Source organism: Myripristis murdjan, chromosome 3, assembly GCF_902150065.1.
Source record: "Myripristis murdjan chromosome 3, fMyrMur1.1, whole genome shotgun sequence".
Classification (NCBI taxonomy): Eukaryota; Metazoa; Chordata; class Actinopteri; order Holocentriformes; family Holocentridae; genus Myripristis; species Myripristis murdjan.
Window position 1 is genome coordinate 10,404,430 of NC_043982.1, and position 21,878 is coordinate 10,426,307.

General features: G+C 41.4%; 2 protein-coding genes across 3 annotated transcripts in view; one reads left to right on the forward strand and one right to left on the reverse strand.

Moving 5' to 3' along the window:
• Positions 1 to 18,519, reverse strand: part of homer2 (homer scaffold protein 2) — a 35,604-nt gene extending 17,085 nt beyond the window's left edge. The window contains exons 1-2 of one of the 2 annotated variants that reach the window (XM_030044203.1): positions 18,234 to 18,519; positions 6,444 to 6,600 (exon numbers count right to left, since the gene is read on the reverse strand). In XM_030044203.1, coding sequence (XP_029900063.1) covers positions 6,444 to 6,600; positions 18,234 to 18,235 — 159 coding nt within the window. In that variant the 5' untranslated portion in view covers positions 18,236 to 18,519. Of the gene's footprint in view, positions 1 to 6,443; positions 6,601 to 17,570; positions 18,022 to 18,233 lie in introns of those variants that run through there. The other variant, XM_030044196.1, reaches the window with a different exon arrangement.
• On the forward strand, positions 18,491 to 21,455 carry LOC115354051 (RNA guanine-N7 methyltransferase activating subunit). Its single transcript, XM_030044217.1, has 3 exons — positions 18,491 to 18,622; positions 18,840 to 19,019; positions 20,566 to 21,455. Exons 2-3 carry the CDS (start codon positions 18,850 to 18,852, stop codon positions 20,759 to 20,761), a joined length of 366 nt encoding a protein of 121 aa, XP_029900077.1. The 5' UTR covers positions 18,491 to 18,622; positions 18,840 to 18,849; the 3' UTR covers positions 20,762 to 21,455.
• The last annotated feature ends 423 nt before the right edge of the window (positions 21,456 to 21,878 follow it).

Consider the following 21,878-nt stretch of genomic DNA (forward strand, 5'->3'; position numbering starts at 1 on the left):
CAACACCGCCCATCAAATCTGACAGAGCTTGAAACTGTGAAGAAGAGTGGGAGAAACTTCCCAAAATCCAGATATGCAAAGCTGGTAAAGGCAAGATGATTCAAAACTGTACCTGCTGTCAGAGACAATTCTTCAATGTACTAAATAAAGAGTTTGAATATATATATTTTTTACTTTACAATGATAGGATATTGTGTAGACTGATGGCAAAAAATAACAGGTCTGGATAATTTATCAAAGCTCTAAAGGTCTAACATGACTACAGTGGAGCTCTCTCTACAATCTGTCATCTGTATAGTGTAAGTGGGATGTGAGCTGTTCATGTATTGCAATATCCATTTAGAAATACTCAGGATTTACTTATCTACATTTAGTTAACTAATGCAGGACATTTGTATTTTTTTCGGCTGCACTTTACTGATTGATTGTTGTACTGAAAAAAGTGACTACACATTTTCAGGTACCTGTCACTGTGGCTGGTGGAAGAAAGTAGTCCTACATAGTTTATGTCTGTCTATCTCTTTGAGAGGATGCATGGCCCAAGTTGGGAGGCAGTTGCATGTGATTTATTAATTTAGAGATATGTTAAATGAAATTAAATTTGTAAAAATCTGTGGAGAAGGACCCACTTGGCCTATCTCAACCATCTTAAGTTTGCAGCCCTGAAAGTATGACAAAACATGAATTACAGCATTAAGAAGATGTGTAAAAATTGCCCGAGAAGTTGCCATGGAACTACTTGGAACTACTTTTGTGGCGGTCTAAAATGAGCTATGGGAATGCCAATTTGCAATATACAGACAGAGCACAATTTAAAGGAAAACTCTTGGTGACCAAGGTGATACGTGGCAAGTTAAAGCAGCTTCTGGGTGTCTTTAATTGACTTCGGTGAGGTGAAGAAGCAGCTCTACTCAACACTTTAGAGGGCCAGGTACACAAAAATAAAGAACCATTTCAATTCATCTTTAGGTTGTCGTTTCTATGCAAATTAGCATGGCCTCTTTACAATGCAACTAAAACCTAAATCAAATCAAATTGATTTGATTTAGGTTGAGATCTACTGACCAAAACTGTTGCGGTATACAGTTTACATTATTGTAACACTTATGGAATCATTTAGTGGCATTTCATTCACCGTGGATAGTAGAACCATAATCCTAGAAGGGATTACTCATTTGCATAGAAACCACAGATAAGCTCAAATACTTGTGTATTCCTGTTTGTTTACCTTGCCCTCTACGAAGCTGAGCGACGCTGGCCTATGACAAATATTTCACACCAGTTCATTATTCAGCACTCAGAGCATTGTTGTCAGCATGCCATGGATTACTCAGTCACTTAGTTTTCCTTTGTCAACAATATGAAGAGAAATTAGCATATGAAAAAAAAAATCATGCACAAAAGCATAAATACTCTCAGTAATAAATATTCGTCAAATCTGGAATAAAATACTTTGAGTCACAAATATCATGAGAGAAAAGGCAAGTAACTGACTGCAAAAATGATAGAAATAAGTAATGAGAAATAAAAGCCTAAGACTAGGCACGTTGTTTTTTTTTTATTATTTATTTTTTTATTCAACTACAGACAGAGTCAAAAAGGAAGACGTTAAAGTAACAGTTTATGACTGTGGTGCTGATCCTGCCAACTCTGTCATTAATTTGGTGTGTAATAGGATAACGAGGAGAGTAGACCATGACCGACTTTATGCCACTGAAACTGCCCGACACAAACCTACAGTCTGTATCAGCGTCCTGCTCTATTCACCTGCAGCTCACTCTGATCTCTCCCACTTCCAATCACAACAGATTTTTAAAACAGGTTAATTGACTTGTATTGTGGTTGCTGTGCCTTGATTGTACAGTTCCCACCCACAGAGACATGCATATAGACAAAATCCAACATATGGAGGCTGGACTTCATGATCTGTACATTAGCAGGCTGGACCATCAGGACGCCTCCATCTTTTCAGGCCCTGTCAGTGTATGCTGGCAAGTTTGACTGCACGACTGCGTATGTGAGTGACTGAGTGAGCGAGCGAGAGTGGGAGTGTGTGGAAGAGAGACAGAGAAGAGTGACAGGGGCAGCTGTAAGGGCGGTGAGCTGGGCTGTGTATCAAGTGGCACAGGAGGCGCAGAGCGAGGCTCAGCTGGCCACTGGCCTAAGGGTCAGTGAGAAGCTGCAACACAGCCAGGAGGGTATAGGAGATTTCTTAGGAGATTTCTTACTTGGCTGATTATGTGTCTGGAGGGTACACAGAATTTGCAGAGTCAGGGTAAAGCTTAAACTAAGATCAAAGACGTAGAGCATGAGACAAGTTTTTTGGGCGGAGGGTGGCGGGGTCCCAAGTCACCACCTGCCGAGCGTCAAATGCTGGTAAAATTTGTCTTTGGCTGATATATCAGTAAAGGTCACTGGCCCCTCTGGCCAGAAACTTTATGAGACGCTAACATTTGAACGCTTTGCTCATAAACATTCTCCAGTCTTTGCCTGTTTTCAAACTTGGTCTCTCTGTCTACTAGCCAATACGATCCAAGCAAAATAAAGGTTGGTTGGCTGCCTGCTAGGACAGATTTGTCGTTTACTTCGGGGTTTTGGAACGTTTTTGGTGCAGACGACAGGTATGGTCTTTGTAAAACTTGACTAACTAACTTGTTCACTTTTTTTGTAGTTTTGTTTGTTTGCCACATTGTAACCCGCTATCTGCAGATTTCTGTGTTTTAGTTTAATATAAGGCCTGTCGCCCTAATTTTGGCAACAAACTGGCAGCATGAAAGTAACAGTCCTGTTGTTGAAGAGGAGTTGATGAGATTATTATCGGAGGCACAGCAAGAAGAGACAACGGTCAGTGCATCTCTCAATCAAACAAGGCAGCAGAAGAGAATATTGAGATTGCTAATCAGGAAAAGGCACGATATGGATGAAGAAATGCACTTCTAAATATTTCTGTATGTCTGCCAACCACTGGAAACACCTGTTGCACTGCATCTCTCCATACTCACTCTACAAGCACATGAGAACAGCTCATGCCTCGCAGGGACCTTGCTGTTTTCTTACATAAGCAGAGAAATAACTGGAACAGAATGCAGCACCTCCACTTCTCTTCATTTCCCTCTTGACCTTCACAATTCTTTCACAGAGGTTTTCCCATTTTTTGCTCTCAAACACCAGCATCAGTCCTCAGAAACTCACTCACCGAATGCATGTGAACACTTTGTTTGGTCTTACAATCGCGACTGGAGCCATAATAAAAATGATAATATTTTCTAACTTGTTCAGCCAGCATTTCATCAAAGAACTTTATTTTTAAATGTACCACCGGTGGATGTATTAGGTAACACCGCAGAACAATTACTCAAATCTGGGTAGTGCTGCCTCCTGATCACTGCAACATGACTGTTACAAAATTTTGGAGCCAAGCAATTCCCCTCCCAAAAGCTCCACTGAATTAGTGAGTTAGCTTTAATTTAAAATTTCACATCTAAGCTTGTTTTTGCATTGAATGTTTCACACTGCATATATATTTGAATACAGTGACATTTTGCTATGAAAAATGTTTTAAAATGTTATTCATGGCATTTTGTAATGTTTACTGTGGCAAGGCGGTAAAAGGGACAGTTCTATTGTGCAGATGGAAAAAGCAGAGAAAAGACAGGAAGTACTCAAGAGCAGATCTGTCTAAAACTTTGAGAAATATCTTAGTTTTCCAAATAATTGGCTCAGGGGTCTGCGAACATCACATTTGTGATAATTCATAAAGCACAGCTAGCAAAATCAGCGTTGTGTTGTCATAGTATACTTGGTACATCCCTATTTCAGGAGTACTATTCAGGACGAGTTAGAATAAGAGTCAAATGTGCTGATATGCTCTTCTACTTGCCATATCATCATCGGCAAGTTGCCCTCACCATGATGGACGGGCAAATATAAGCTGACAGTCTGTCTTAGTCAGTGCATGCAGCACCAAAAGGCAATTCTCCCAGACAGACCTGTCTCCCTGGCAACTAAAAACTTTAATTTAACACTTATTTGATATGACTCACTATTCCTCTGCTTTCAATTAGTTTGCTCATATTGACAACACTTTGCCTCATTTGAATTGAGCAGAAAGAGGCCATGTATCAGATAAAAATCAGCTTGAGCCAACTATTTAATTCTGCTACCATTGTTTCCTGTCCCCAAGTTATACTTCACAAATAAGTGTTACCTACAGACCTGGCACGATGTAAACTCCCTTACTTAAAGTTACAGCGGAGCGGCAAGACAGCGGGCCAGACAGGGCAGCAGGAGTAGGAGAGCGGAGGAGAAAAAAATGCCCTGAAGGTCTACTTGATGTGCACAAAAATAGATTAATCTCATCCAGGAAGAAGGATGTAAAATCCATTATTAATTTCTGAGACTATAAAATCTTTGCAAAAATAAAAATAATAACGAGATTTTTTGATAAGAAACCTGCCTGCAGGAGAAAACATGCTATTAAGGTTGACAGCGATTAAGGTCTTCAGTTATTGTCAGTGGCGTAACTCCAGAAAATGTGGCTTGATGACATTACAGATTAGAGTACAGAGTCTTGCCTCTCTGGCTTGGAGCTGTGGGAGAGGCTTGTTATGAATCTGACAAAGCTTGACTAAACTATGCAGGAATCAGGGAATGATGCATGTATATCCTGTTGTAAATTTTTATGCTTTTAAAAATAAAGCATGCTGACATGCTGGAAACAGTGGTGTAAAATGTGTTGTCAGATATTAAAGCATAATAAATTTATCGATTGTATAAGAGTGGAGAATTCACTGAAATTCACTGTGGTGCACACAAATAAATTCAAAGTGCAGTTAGTATAAATTTGTTCACAAGGGCCCTTTCCTTGGCACAAAAACAAAATATGATGTGCAAATAACATACTCTGCACACACAAGAGTCAACGTTTCAGTCTTCTGACACCTATCCATCAACTGTTGGGTTGAAGGACGGGTTTAATCCTAACACCCAACTCCACAGGCCTTTTAACCAAACAGTCAGCTGGGAAAAGAGCACATCTGAGAGAGTAAACACACAAATAACTGCTGGCTTGTTCTGTCACTGAAGTGGCTGAGGGGGTAATCGGTGTAATTCATGTCAGTGCAAAAGGTGACAGTCCACTAACGTCAGCAGATGGATCTCGTTCCCATCACACCCCTACAGCTTCTGATGGAGCGAAGACTGTGATCACCATGGAAACACATAATCTACCTCTTCAGTTAATGGAGGAAGTGGCATGAACATGGGATACATGTATGCTATGGCATCTACTACACGTTTGATTTCATTTTAACATCATGCTCCTGTCATGTTGGGATGATGCAACAGCCTATCTGGCAGATTTCATATTGGCCACGGCACATGGGGCTGGAACAACGATTTATGTGTGTGTGTGGCCGTGTTTACGCACAGGCTATTAAGGCTAAAGTCCCACATGTGGCCAGGGGCCCACGAGCCTGGAGCGAAGAAAAAAAAAGCAGCCTAATTGTGGTGTCGCTGCCAGGCAGTACTCTACAGTCTGCACTTTGGTATGCGGCTTTCATGAGCAGGGAGGGGTGCGGAGGAGCCAAGAGAGGAATCAAATCAAATCAAATCATTTTATTGGTAAAGCTCTGTTTTGCTTTTGCTTATGAACCACTAAGAACATTAATTTGTTAGGGTGATGATCTTTGCTGGTGTTCAGTTTCTGATTTCAAGCTGACAGTTGTAATGGTGCCATGCTGTGAGTTTCTGAACTGTAAACATGAAAGTGTAAGCCTTCAATAAACTCATCTGTCTCCACGCAGGCAGTCGGCTAAATCACACTCTACGTGCTACTATGCGAGTCTCGGTTCTATATGGTTGTGATTTGTAAAATCTGACATTACAGGCATGACCAGTTATCTCTTATCCTCTGTTACTTTGCTTAAGAATCATCAATGTATTTTATGAGGCAGAGCGATGGTGATGAATGCCGAGCGACACACACACACACACACACACACACACACACAGAGGACTCGCTGCAGAAGCAGGAGAACACATCAAGTGCTGATTGGTCCAGTCTTAGATGGACGCTGATCAAAGGGAGTGCAAATTTAACATTAAGATGCTTCACTGCAAATTCTTCTTTTTTTTATTTCTTCCACTGAGAACTCTTTTTTAGCCCCGATTATCTCTCGTAGGAGCAGTCAAGTGTATCCTGTCTTCTCTCTCACATTCTCACACATAGACACACAAACACACACACACACACACCTCAAACAATCTACCAGTGAAACAGTAGGTGACAGAGACCAAAGGATAATAAAAGCAAATTCTTTGTTGCTGTCACTGTAGTTCAAGTCTAATACACACCTCAGCTACCCCACACATGCCCCATGCACACATGCATGCATGAGCACAAACAAAGGCACACATATGTGCACACACACACACACACACACCTTGGATCCATCCACACTGATGATGCGGTAGCTGTTGCGCGTGCTGTCATAAAAATAGGAGACGGTGACAGCCTGCTTGCTGGCAGGGACCCAGTTCTTCTTGGTGTTAGGGTCAATCTGGAAGACGTGGGCCCTGGTGGTGAAGATCGGCTGCTCCCTGGAGACCAGAGAGAGAGAGAGAGAGGAGAGAGTGAGACAACATGAGAGGGACATGCCTGCAGGTCAGATAAAATAAAGAATTTATGCGTGACAACAGAAAAAATTCAAGACAAAACAACATTAAAAACAAAGCCAGAACACGCAGTTAGCCCATATCTCAAAATACTCCAATATCTGCTTTACTGGGTGCTCAGCTACCATCTGTCCATCACATGATGCCTATAGTGGGGCTGTGCTATCCCCAGAGATGTGACGCCCTGCGTGTCCCAGCATGGAGGGACAGGTGCTAATGCAACACGTACCCCTAAATCCTCATGGCAACCCACAGCCATTAGCACATAAACAGCTCCTGCCCTCACAGCACAGGCCAGGCTACAGTAACACATCTCTGTGTGTTTGGGTAAAAGTATGCACCTGTCTGTGTGTGTGTGTGTGTGTTTCAGTCTCGGTGGGAATTATTGTCTAATGGAAGATATCCACTGTGCCACAAATACATTAGGGACTATAATCTGCAATTAGCTACTTGTGGCAACAAAGGACGAGCTCTAAGCCTCGCTTGAACAGATCACACTGTGAAGCTTATTTCCGGTGCTGTGAAAACCTCGTTTCTCTGAAATGTCAAATTTTCAGGGACAGCCTTGGTTTTAGCTAACATATAGCAATGCCTTTTTCACATTATTAAGTGGCTTTGAAAGCGTTTCATACGCCTAAGAGGTAGGAGATTGTTCTCAACCCACAAAGCAGCATGTGATCCTCCAGCTGAAGTGAAAACATGAAAATCAACAAAACACAAGCTACAAGGTTGTCAGGTGGTGACTGCAGTATACATGTGAGTCATATGGTAATATGAGAATTAGCATCTCTAAGCTGTTCACTCCAATGTGAAAAGAGATATTTTCTATCAAAACCCAGAGATGACAATGGATACGCGCTTTGGAGCTCTATTGTGTCGTCCTCAATGGTTTTTTAAACCATATGAGGATGTTTTTCTGACTCAATCCTCATCATGCACTTGTTTTTTAAGATTATCAAATAAATTCAATCAGTCAACAGCAGGTAGTCACTGTCAAGACCAAAACTAAACCATTATGATGAACTACCATTCTCGTATAACTGAAATAACAAATAAAAGAGAGCACTGACGGACTTCTCATTACAGTCATTTCAGAGACTATAACACTGGGGAAACCGAACTCATATATTCATTTGAGTGCTGAAATCTAAATACCATGTCCAGCGTGTGTGTGTGTGTGTGTGTGTGTGTGTGTGTGTTTGATTCTTGATACGTCTTGCCTTTTTCTCTCGTTACAACATGGTTTCCCAGATTTCTCAGTCTCAGTGTGGAAAAGTTCAAATTGGTGTCAGTTTATCTGTGTGGGTGTGAACTAATCATTTAGCACTGGTAGAGGCTGTAAATTAAAACAGATCACTAACACAGTAAAGACAGCATATCTGTTTGATCTGCCCCCCAGCTGTGAGGAGCTCATTGCTTGTGTGTTTTAGGAGAACATCAGCATGTTTTCCCCAACTCGCCGCAGTGGTGGAAGTTGGGAAAAACATGAAGAATTAGACTAGTTGTTAAACTTTTATGATCTTATACCAAAAAAATGACAGCGGAGATGTTTCTCTTTTGCGTGGCCTACACAGCACACACACAGACACTGTTCTCTCTCCCTCGCTCTGTCAAGACAGTCATTACCCTTCTCTCTCTCAAACACTCTGTCTCTCTCTGTCTCTCTCTCTCCCTCTCTCCCTCCCTCTCTCTCTCTCTCTCTCTCTCTCTCTATCTCTCTCTCTCTCTCACACACACACACAGCCTAACAAGAGTTGAGAGCTGTTGAAGTGTTCACAAATCCCCTTCTCCTGTCTCTGCTTCCTGTTTAGAGCATCAAACATCACATTTAAACAAACAAAAACAACTTCATGACAATTATCTCACTTTACAAGATTCAAGGCTCTCACATCAGTGAATGGTGCTTGAAAAAGTGCAACTAAAATAGCAGGTGGGGGGCAGCACATGTAGTGCAATCATAGTCTTAGTTACAGACAACCTGTAAATGTCATCAAATAGGCATTTAACATTGAAATAAATACAAACACTACAAATACTGTTCTTTAGCAGTAAAGCTTCATCAGAACTATACCCAGTATGTAAAATTTTTACTGTAGGTGGGCAGTTTTGCTCGAGATGTTTCTGTACCATGTTCCAACAGAAAGGCATAAGTTGGAGTGTGATCAGAGGACACTTCAAGAACTTCAAGATGGATGTGGGTGAAGAGTATGGGGGAGAAAGAGCGGAAGTAGCAACCACGGTTGCTGGAAATGAAAATGTGAAAGTAATGCATCTTTCAGATGCACTTTGCGGCTTGGCACAGGACATCTCTTGATTAGATGCTTTCTGGGTAGCGTAAAAAAAAAAAAAGGCAGAATTCTCGAGAAGAGGGGGTAGATCCATTTCTAGCTTGTTATCAAGATGGTTTACTGCACATGGTATGCCCACTTGATTCAACACTTTTCCAGGAGAGAGCTGTTCCACCTTCTAGGCTGATTATATAACTTGAGACTGGTGCTGTGTAATTTTCTATAACTTCCTGACTGACTACTTCCCTTGTTGTTCCTATTGGGCACACAAGCGTTTCATCAGTCTGCGTGGTGCGGGTGAAAAGGTGCCGAACTGGCAAGTAGCACTTTGCTTTGTTAGGTGTAGCAAAAATTCTTTCATGGATGCAACATGTCATCTAAGATAATGGGTTTCACAGTGCAGGCGTGGAGTAATTATATACAATTTGAAAGGCTGCACCTATATTTGTCATCTAGGAGCTCAAATTAAAACTTTATTCCTACAGATAAAGTCAAAATACGCGGAGGCTTGCACTCAAATAATGTAAAAATTTCTAGCTAATAATTTATTCGAAGCAGACATGTTTTGGCTCACGTCATCCTCAGCATCATTATTGCTATATCATTGCCATGATAACAGCTTTGAAAACGGCATGAGCCAAAACATATCCGCCTTGTATGAATTGATTAATTAGAAGCTTTTGCATTAATTATTGAGGTGTGGGCCTCCACATCTTTTATCTGAACGTTTTTTGAAGGCCAACACACTATAACCAGACAAACAAATCGCAAGGTAAATGCTCCATTTTCTGAAAGTTTATTTCTAACCAATTAGTGTTGATGTTGCTGGAAATGTAAAACACAATGGATTCTTCCCTAGGAAAGACCTACCAGACATGAGAAGAACATATTTAAAAGCTTTCAAGGACAGGGTGTAGGCTGGACACCTAATGTGTTATATCAATCAGCCAAAGAGAGTAGAAAACTTAAATTTACTATATGAAAACCTCATGGATTATTACTTTAATGCACTTAACATTGTGAAGTCCTGGTGAAAATAATTTCACACAGACATGACACAAAAATTCGTAAGCTAATAAAGCTGTTACTTTCATTAGGATTATGGTTGTCCCAGAAATGAAAGCCTAATAAATTCACTGTCCCCTCTAAGCCTAATCTCAGTCCTCATCTGCTTTGGAAGCAACAAAACCCATTATACAGATCACTGTTGTCGCTTTACACATACACATACAAACACACACATAGACGCTGACCTTTGCAGTGGCACTGTCTGCAGCCAGCTTGCACTGGCAGGAAAAGGGAAGAGAAAGGCCACTGCTGAACACACACATGCACTCACACACAACTGTCGGTGCTTTTCTGCTTTTCTCAGATAAAAAAAAAAAAAAAAAAAAAAAACACATTATGTTGATTGATTTAACGGAAGAAAAGGATGCAACATTCAGGACTTCTGAAGACCGCTCAATTCTCTGTGTCCTGCTGACACTGTTGGGCACTCGCTACCCCCATCTGCTGCTTTAAATAATTTACAGGTGTGTGGGTGTGCGTGTGCTCGTCTCCTGGGGAGCAGGTCTGAGTCAGTCTACACCGTCTGCCCACATACACCTACACACACCTTTGTCCCATCCACACTGATGATGCAGCAAGTGTTTTGTGTACCGTCAAAACAATGTAGGATATGTTGACAGCCAGAGACCAGAGGACTGAGTCAAACACACCAGCAGTGGGTTTGCATGGAAAGTGGAGTGGCAAAATAACGACCTGTAAAGATGAAGTCTACTTATGAAAGAGGTAGCATTATTATATGGCTTCACTTTTACATATTATGAACCTATTTCAGAGGTGTAATAACATAGAAAAGTGTCAGAAAGTTGACAAGTATGAATGCAACTTTGTGTGAAATTGAGGAGTGCGCTGCCCTCAGCAAAAGCTGCCATGTTAGCGTGCCATTCTACACTAACTGCATCAAGTTACTGGAGGAATATGAAGCAGGCAGTACTGTGATGCATGACTAAGCCTGCCTGGCTCTCACTCCCTTAAACACATTACCCCAAGATTTACCCAAAGAACATATTCCCCATCCAACAAGTCCAGAAGTTTCATCGAGCACTGCTAACAAAAGGATAAGCTTGCTGCTTGAGGCAGAAAATTTCAGGATAAATATATATAATGCTCAATTAAGCCATGCCCTCAGTGGAAGTGTGAATAACAGAGTGGCTCAGAGTGGATCTTCTGACAATACGTTTGGATGGAAATTTTGTGTTAGGAGTAGAAGTCACCTTGTATTTGTTTTATGCAGCACCTGTAGGTACATCTAGGCATGTTTTTCCAATGAGGCAATCAAGTGTGAAAACAGCCTTGTCCAGATTCCTGGGCTGAAGAATCCACTCCAGGCTCGTTCTCCAAACAGACTTTCTCCATCCATCACAGTAAGCTATTGCTCTGCCCTAAGGCAAGAACTGCACATCAACTGTTAATACCTTGCCAAGTCATTTGTGGATCCAAGGTCAGTCTTTGAACAGCCCAACGTATGAAAAAACTGTGGCCACTGGCCATAAATCCTAGACAGAAATCAGCAATCTTAGCTGTCTGAGATATGTGCACTGCAACATTCTTCAAATTCCCACCAAGATCGAACACAGGAATGTTACTTTTCATGCTCTGGAAGTCCTTTAACACTACACACACACACACACACACACACACACACACACACACACACACACACACACACACACACACACCTAAGATAGGTCACCTAACTAGACAAATTTAGGGGGTCATATATTAAATACACACAGGTAAAGTAATATTTATGTATGTCCTCTGTTTGGCCCTCCACTCACATCATACCAAGCAATTTCATTCCTGGATGAGAAGTGGATTACCCTGCCGAGTTAAACTCCCTGGTGAAATCAGTTGTCAGCAGAGTTCCTCTTTCTTCACTGGCAGTGAAGCAGATGGAGTTATTCTGCCTCTGAATGGGTCGGCAACAGATATTTACAGATCACAAAAAAAATGTCTGAATTTTATGTCATTTTTTTGAGTGTGATATGGGCTGGAGAGGACCATGGAAAAAAAGCAGTCAGCTGTAAATTATGGTGCCATTAAGTGCAGATCCACTGACAAAATGATATGAATGAGCATGCAACACTATGATAGAATCTCTTCATTAGTGAGACACCATCTCAATGCCAGTGAGCTTTCAAAAGGTTATTGTCCATTTTAGTATTATGTGCTTCCTTTTGAATACTCCAGAAAACACGAACGGGCATTGTTGTCAGCAGATTACACAGCATTATTGCCAGTGACCGGGTGGTGAACACGTGTTGGCTGCAACAAACAGTCTAACCAATAAAACACAATTAGGGCTTGAAATGCATATGGGTTTTTTGCATGCTGTTCATGTGCACAATATATGAACAGTGAAACATGACATTATAGCCGAACCATACTGACTGACTGTGTTTCAACAATACAAATGCATGACTGACAAGCTGACTAGGACAGGACCAACATCACATCTACCACTTACATCATGATGTTGTAAAAGAATATGAAGAAAACACTCGCTGTAAACCTGAAAGTGTCATAAACATAAAACATATGCCTGTGACGGTGTATAATGCACCATTGTGGCACGGTTTGTATTAGACATGTGAACTACATGGAGGGAGAACACTACATCGAGCTCTCTTTGGGCAGCTGAGCCTATAAAGCTTGTTTTTGTATGTGTTCATTTGTTTGTGTATTCCTCTCTTTCCAAAAACTCTTGTGTGAATTTGTTTGCAAAATTTGCAACTGCAAAATTTAAATTTTGGTAAACTTTCGATCTTAACTTGAAACTATACTAAAGACATACAGAAATGAGTGAGCGACTAATGATTCTGCAAGCTGCAATTTGGACAACATAAGTTCAAACTGCTTTTAGCCTCCTTTGCACAATCAGAGCCTACAGTAATGGTGGCAAAAGATTTTCTTGGACAGTATGACCACCGGGAGCAAGGAGTAAAAAACAAACAAACAAACAAACAAAAGAAATAAAAATATTGAGGTTATTTATATGCTAAGTGGTTTTACTGGAAAAGAAACTTCTTGCCTCATAATTTTAATTTTCCATAAAAAAGAGAAAAAATTAAAATGAGGATGTGATTTTTGCCGGGATCTGTACCAGGTTTTCTTACATCTGAAAAACACGATTTGTAGTCCAAGGCATCTCTGCAGCACCATAATAAATCATTTATAATGATATTTTACTTTTATCAAAAAATTGCTGTTGCTGCTGCATTTTGAATATTGCACTTGGCCACATTGTTATTTTGATCATGCTTTGACAAATTGTTTAGCCTCACTGGTCATCTTCAAAATGCTCTGGCTTTTTAAGACCTTGTACTCATCAAGTCAGATTGCAGGGAAAAAACAACAACCTACAACCAAAAATACACACACACACACACACACACACACACACACACACACACACACACACACACACACACACACACACACACACACACACACACACACACACACACACACACACACACACAGATGGAATCACTTCCTAGCTGGCTCAATAAATCTGTGACCTGCTTATGGCAACAGAAGTTGTGAGATTCGGCACATTGTTTCCTGGAAGATACAACCATTAAATTGACACTAATGCAGTCACATATGCTGGCTGATTTAAGTGAAGTTCCTCTACAGGTTCAAATGTATTATTTAATTTTCTCCTCCTTTTTCCCCCTGTAACTAAATGGCCAAGCTGTTTCCAGCTACAGATTGCTCCTGGCAGCTATAATTTTTTTTCTTTATTTCTCTGCTGGTGCTAATATCAGTAATGACGATCTCTACTTCAGGACCAAGAAACAAACAAACATCTTCCTAATCTGCCAGAAAGGGAGGATGGAAAACATATGTAGGTCAAAAGGTGCACAAACTCTGTGGCTCTGGCAATATGGAAATTGTAGAAATGAGTAACAAATGAATCACGACTTCAATAGGCAGCGTTCATTTGTAAATGAAAAAATAACCCTCACATCTGAAGTTAATTACGTGTATTCTCATTAGCCGAAGCAATCTAATTCATTTGTCAGATGAACAGAGCTGAGGCTCTCCATCATTTTTACCTGCGAGGCCTTGTTGGAGAACAGCACTGCCTCATTAGCGAGCGTACTTTTAAGTCTGTCTGAATAAGCCGAGCACGCACGAGAAGAAAGCTCTGCGGGATCACCGACACCAGCACCACCTGGGCTTTTACCCACCAGGCTGCTGCACTAATGATGTCAGGAGGTCAGAGGGCACATTATCTCTTAGATAGTGTACAGTAGCCTGAAACCTGAGATCCCCATTAACACACGCAATATTCAATTCAAAATACTGTGCAGAATAGCTGAATGGATTCACCGGTAACAAGAGCGAGATGACAGCTCCTCATATTAAGCTTTTTTTTTTTCTTTTCTTCCTGACATTTACAAAACGGGACATATCTATGTTTTTATTTTAGCATTTGGAATCTATTAAAAGGTTAGCTCTGCTTCATTAGATATAAAGTGGTGAGCAACAGGAGATATGGGAAACTGTCTTCTGCTCTTTGCTGCTTTATATTTACATTAACCTATTCTTTATCATTTTACTGGTTATATATTCAGTTACCATTATTATTCAGTTTTATCATATTGTTTGTATTTTATTAGAAGTTGTTTTTATCAGCACGATGAACGTCAGCAGCATTAGCGATTACTACCAAAGCTTTGACAAAATATGCTGAATTGTACTTCATGCCAATACAGCTCACTGAATTGGACTGAGAGAGAGAGAGAGAGAGAGAGAGAGAGAGAAAGGGAGGGAGGGGGAGAGAGAGAGACAGAGAGAGAGTGGGAGGAGGAGAGAGTGAGAGTGAGCCAAAGAATGTAGTGATTGGCAGCCAAACCAGATTCAAACCTGCAACCACATAACATGAATCCCACCCCACTGAGGCACCAGGACACAGCCTGTCTTAATCTCAAGGCAAGGGGGAACAGGAAGTGAGGAGGTCTCCACAGAAGCACGGCTCTGCAGCAGATGGCCTCCTAGCCCTTAACCATCTGGTGAGGAGACGTCCAATCCCCCTTCAGTCTGTCCCCTTTCATTTACCCGTTTTTCCCTGTGTAAACGCTGAGGCTTCCCTCTGAGTCCAACCCCACTGCTCCCACCTTCGCCTCCTGAGTCTTATAGACCCAGACAGAGGATTTAGATCTACAATCCACTCTCCTCCCACAGTACCTAAAGCTCCCCGGGCAGCCAAGAGACCCACCGTCACCTCACATGTCACAGAGCCTAATCAATGGCTGTAAGCCTTTAGCTGTCGTTCCCTGACCAGCCAGGAGATTACGATCTAGCCCCGTGTTGGGGCTGCTCTTAGCGTGGCTTACTTTAAATAGCGATATGCTGATTGCATTGCTGTCAGTCACCGCTTATTCAGCCGGCAGCGGCTTTGGGCAATCTGAGCTTTATTTTGGATGATTCCAGAAGGGAGAGAGATGTAGTGCTTAAGCTGTTAAAGTCTACTTACTCTACAATTACCATCACTTTCTCCCAAGCAAACTATATTAAGAAAAAAAACCCTCTATTTTCTAAATACAGCAATCTTACATCAAGTGAACTTTTGATAGTGCAATTCTCCACTCAGTGTTATACTGTAGGCTGATATTATCACCTTTCACTCTTCATTAAACCAGCCGTCCTACGTGACAAGGCAAAGGTGATAATTAAATTGAGCTATAATGGTTTTCAATGAGGGCGCTGTAACATATAGCTGTTAATGAAAGGGTCAAGGTCAATAGGGTGCTGATAGTTACACGATAACTAACTGACTAGTGGCAAGAGGGGTCAATACAAAAATAGAACATGAGTGAGTGAGTCTATAACTATTCAGGGCCAAACCAGGGGCACAACTAAATCCACTAACAAAACATGACAAGTGATCAATACTTGCAGGCCCTTAGTCAAACACACACACCCTATCAATATTGTCTGGTGTAGTCACTCAGGGTGAGACACACATTGCATAACCGGCACATACAGTCAGGGTGTAATACCTGATTGCACACTTATTACTAAGTATGCCTGCACACTCAACCTCAATTTCCTCCTCTGCTTGAAAATACAATTTACACCAAAAAAAACCTGAAAAATGTTTTTATGGTGAACTTGAATGCCACAAAAATTGCCACCACCATCCAACAAGTATGCTATTAAAGCGAAATCAGAGCCTGGGATTGACTGAAACCAGGAAATGATAATGAGAAATGTGTTTCTCTCCCTCTCTCTCTGTAGGTGTGCGCTCCTCGCTTTGGATTGTCTGCCCGGCTGTCTTGTGGCTGATTCACCAGGGCAGTTTCATGACACTGTGAGATGATACAACGGCGTCTCTTTTCCATTTCAAACCTGCTTGGTGAGTGTGCCAGACCCTTGACAGGGAGTCAGAACTGCTGAACTGGTTCTATACACAATAAAAGTTTGATTGTGGAAAAAACAAGCACCATGGCATGGGGTGGCACATTGATCATAATTACTAAAATGATCAATTGGCTTATAAATTGAGCCGAGACACTTATTTTGCCACCACAGGAATGAAACTATTTATAAATTGATGATAGATGATTCAAGAAAGAGTTTGGTTTTGAGAAATTATTGCTACATGTGGCTGTTATCTCAGTTTCTGATTTTAATTTAAAAAAAAAAAAAAAAAAAAAAAAAAAAAAAACACAATATAAATAACAGTGGTTAAAATTTCCAGAGCTAAAGCAGAGGAGACAAAAATCCTGTTTTGTACACTCTGGATGTATGGAAGGGACTAATGATTGCATAACTGAGGCAAAGCACAGGCTCAACATTCACACAACAGTGGACTACTGAGGCAAAATAATGTATTCTGCCCTGTAAACAGCTGTAGGAGGACACTACCTCCAACACACACACGCACACAACACACAAACACACTCCCTAATAGAACCACCTCTCTCTCTCTCTCTCTCTCTCTCTCTCTCTCTCTCTCTCTCTCTCTCTCTCTCTCTCTCTCTCTCTCTCTCTCTCTCTCTCTCTCTCTCTCTCTCTCTCTCTCTCTCTCTCTCTCTCTCTCTCTCTCCTTTGCGGTCATACGTGGGCAGTGTTGACTCTGACACCTTCATATCATAACACCCCCTCCTCCCATAAGCATATTCCCACAGACGCAAAGACAGAGAGGAATGGTGGGATTCAAGAGGGAATCAGTTGTCCGCATTAGTAATTCGTCTAGCCCAAAAGAGACCATCAATAAAAATATCCCATATCACGCAGCGGATGGTCGGACTATATTTCACAGACTGTGACAACCAACTAAAGTCATTTCTTAGATTCCCACAATATAGACAATTTATAAATAAAGGACTGTGGAAGAGTAAATTGGTGTGCTTTTTCACACACGCCAGGCAACAACAGCTAAATTGCAAACAATATGCAACAACAAATTGATCCGAAAGCCCAACAGGAGCTGAAGAGTTTGTAGAGGCACTGGCAGTATTTTCCACAGTACACAACATTTCAGGCAGCGCAGGTGTCATTAGGCGCTCTCTGGATGTGACTTACCCCATTGCCGCGGACTTGAGGAACAACTCCTGTTATTTACGGTGTGATTACGGTGTCGCGGCTGCTGGCTGTAAAGAAAAATGCTGTCAAAGTCCACCGACTGATTAGCGGTCCAAAGAGTTCATTTCTCGTTCAGCAGCTTCGAGCGAGCGACTAGCCCAGCTGACAGACAGCTGAAATATGAGAGCACTTTCGTAAACTCGATTCACCGGGTTGTCAAGCTTTCACGGAGCCTTCTTCCATGTCAGGAAGTTATTTTGTTTTTTCTTCTCTTCGGATAAGCGACAGTACAGCCCACTGTGGAATGTCTTCCTTGGCGGTTGTCTTGGAAGAAGAAGAAAAAAAAACCTGTGCTTATAAATTAAGTTAGTGTATGCATTTCCCTGCTCGCTGCGCAGGAGTTCCGTCCTCCCCAACGGGATTGTGTCTCATATGGAGGGCAGCAGCAGCGACACTGAGCGGTTTCCACCTGCTCACGGTTTTGCCACCCACACTGTGTTTTTTTTTTTTTAAGCTTGTGATATATCTGCACCGACACACTTTGAACCGGGCTACACCAGAAATTTAAAAAAGAAAAATGAAAAGTACATTTTCATGAACCGCAAACACAGCCACCACAGTGTCGGCAGCAGTGCTTGACTGAATGAATTAAGATGCACTTACATGTTTTCAATGACTAGACAATGGCGCCCCAGATGCTGACAGTTGCTCCGAAATTACATTTAATTAGACACTCGCGCGGTTGTTGTGTCACTCGCGAGCATTTTTTGCTCTTGGAGTGTCTCCAAAAGTTAAAGTAGCCCGATAATGGAGAAATTGTTAGTTTGTACACGTAAATGTTTACACTCTGATTCGTACTGCTGCCCGTGTGTTTCGCAGCATATATTAAATGAAACAGGTAAGTAAGTTAAAACCGTACAGGTGTGTGTCGGGGTGCAGGTGCGCGCCCCCGGAACCACTACAACTGGTACATTATTTCCCGGGGAGCATTTCAGCGACGCACTGTTGCCAGCTTTTTCTCAGACGTGTTTGTAATCGGATAAATCCATCAGGTATTGTAAGATAACTTCTATACACTCAATTAAGGAATGTTTTCATCATCCAAAACGCGTGCTTTATCTAGGTAGCAGTCAAGAAACGCGCATTACTTGACCATTTTATTGACGTCTTTAATTCATTTAAAGCGTAAATCGCCTAATGTTAGCCGCGCTAGCTGCTGTGCTTTGGTGTCCACCGTCATTTAACATCGACTTTGACCTTTGTTTTTAGTCATTTTGGCATGACCGAGCCCGCAGAGAACTCAAACAACTACGAGGAGCTGTTTGCCCACAGGTTTTCGTCGGAGGACCGTGAATATCAGCAGTATGTGAGCCGGCCCGCCGACCCTCCGCCCGTGGTGGAGGACTGGAGGGGCCGCGGAGGTGGCGGCGCAAGAGGCAGAGATAACAGGTATTTTTAGCCTGTCGGCGGCTTCATCATCACCTATTAAAGTACATTTCCGTGATATTAACGTCAGAGGTACACGTCGTTTATCCGTCTGAATAACCAGATATGATCCCAAATGTGCATTTAACGTTATGTAAGCTTCTGGAGCAGCAACACAGAGCCCAGCAGTGCTGTGGATCACTTCAGAATAAAGCTCTACAATAAACCTGGCTCAGACTATTAGGACAGGCAGTGGACGAAAATTAGAAACAGAGTTAGAAGGAGGTTTATCTCTGATTCTTGGGTTAAGAAATTATAGACAAAACAACACCAAGAACACATATTAATTAAAGAAGAGACCTTGAAGAGGCCAGTGACAGTTACTAAGGTGACAAGTAAGAGTGACAAAAAAAGACGAAGTAGACCATCATGAATTGGACCAAAACTCAACTGGAGAAGCATCTCACTGAGTCACTGTCAGTTATTGTTTACTGCTCTTTTGTCACATTGAACAGGGTAGAGATTCCATATGTGGTTTGTTTGTTTGTTTGTTTGTTGTTTCTCTAGGCCAAAAAGATATCTAGTATCTTCTGATCCATAAGGATCAATAAAAATGCAGGTTCAAAACAGGTTAAGCTTTTCAGAAAGGCCTTTCCTAAGTGTTTATTGAACAAACACAATGTTACTTTTACTCTCTTTCTAATTTTACTGTTCTAATAAGTGGTCAACCAATATTGGTGTGTTGAATGCCCTGCAGTTTTCTTGGAACAACACAACATACACGCATATCTGAGTCCATCTGAGTGTTTTGAGGAAACCTCATGCAGCAGAAACCACTACAAAATATATTTTGCTACTAGTTACTATGTACTTTGGCCTATGACACAAATAGAGTCATCAAAACAAAACTTGGGACATTTTACTGAGTGACTCTGTCCTACATGAGGTATTTCCAGAGCCTCCTGCATACTCTTTCAGGGCTTCCTCTCCCAGAGACCAGTGGATGAGGAGTCCCCTTCCTCCCTTAAAAACCCACGTCACAGTTTCCCAAACCCAACGGTACACACAGATGTGGCTCCTGCAATCAATGGCTACAGTGATAAGTTGCCTTAATCTGATTTTCTCCTCAAATGTGACACAGATCTGTTTTTATGCCAGTGTGGACAGAAAAAACACACTGAATGTGACATTTTCAATTCTGATTTTTTTCCCCTACATTTTACACTTTCAAATGTGGTTTTAAATCAAGTACTTGTCTGATTCCCGCTGATGTGAGCACTCAGTTTTATTTTATTTTTTTTCCCCACTGAGCACACACACATCACCGTCAGAGCATCATTCTTCACTGATTGTCAGCAGTGGTGGACAAAACAAAACCTGGAGGATAACAGTAGGAACAACAGGGAGGCAGGACGTTACCAGTGTATACATATATGGCAAGATGCTTCAGACAAAGCCCTTTTTTCCTTCTTGCCCTCAGTGTTTATTGAACAAACACCATGTTACTTTTACTGTGCTGTTTGTGTGTTTGTCCGTTCATCCACTGATGTATTACTTTCTCCTGCTCTAGGTATCAGGAGCGCCGTGGCCACAGAGGCCGCGGTTGGGGGCGAGACAGGAGTTGGGGAGGAGAGTATCGTGAGCAGCATTACAGACATGACAGAGACAGAAGCTGGGGACACGGAAGTGGGCAACAGTCCGGCCATTCACGTTACAACCAGGGATACAACTCCTACAATCAGAGACCACACTACAATCGTTACTGATCTTTACTCAAAATTCCTCAGTGTTGACATTGTACCCAGCCCTGCTGTCTGTAATGCAACATCAATTCTGATGTGTTTTTTTGTTTTTTTTCATGTGTTTGCTGCGACCAACGTCTTACAGTTACTCATTATCAGTGTAAAATATGCAAAATGTGTTTTTCTCAAGTGAGTACCTGTCCGTTATCTGATGTTATTCTTTCAGTCACTTTTTTTAACTCAAAATTTTGCAGTGGAACCAGTCAGTGGTCAATGAAAACTTGTCACCTAAAAAATCGTGACCAAATCTATGACTTGCAGTCGTCACAACTCCTGGGACTTTTAATTGCAGGCAACACTGAAAACCATTTAGTGTGGCTTTAATATATCAGAAAAATAGCTACAATGTGTTACCACTGCATAGGAGATCTTTAATAGTTTACACAATGGTCAACTTGAATAATCTGAATTAGATTTTTTTTTTTTTTTCTTGTAATGGGGAGGTTTGGAAGTCGGTGATGGTTGCAGATGCTACATTAACATTTTTGTTTCCAATACTTGAAATGTTCAGCAGGTCTGGATATGTTGTTACAGTGAATTTACATTTTGAAAGAAAATATACCTGAACTACACGTGTATTTTCCTATGTCACAAAGATGTATAAGGATGCATATAAGCTGAACTCTCCTCAATAAATTTTCTTTTCTTAATTATTATATTTCCTGTTTGTGAGGTTATGGAGCTCAGGCATCTTCAACAAAATCAAATACTGAGCATACAATGTTTGTGTGGCAGCGGTCAGCACAATAATACACTATTCTAGGAAGGCTCAGCACAGGGAAACTTTTTTTGATGTGTGAAGAGGAATTTCATTGCATTTTTTTGTTTTATTAGAGTTTTTTACAGCCAGAGTTATTGCTTTGGAGATTGAGAGAGGGGTGATAGTTGTCACACCCACACTGCCCTCCCCAAATATGAGACTCTGCCATCAGACGCAGCACAATTGGAGTGAATATTTGTTTCTGCAAATTTTGAGTGGCCTCTCTGGTTCTAATATTTCAGAGCGACACCTGAAGCCAAGGTGACGTCACTTCTAACCCCTTGATCTCCAGTTTTCCCTTAAATTTCATCTTAAGTAGCT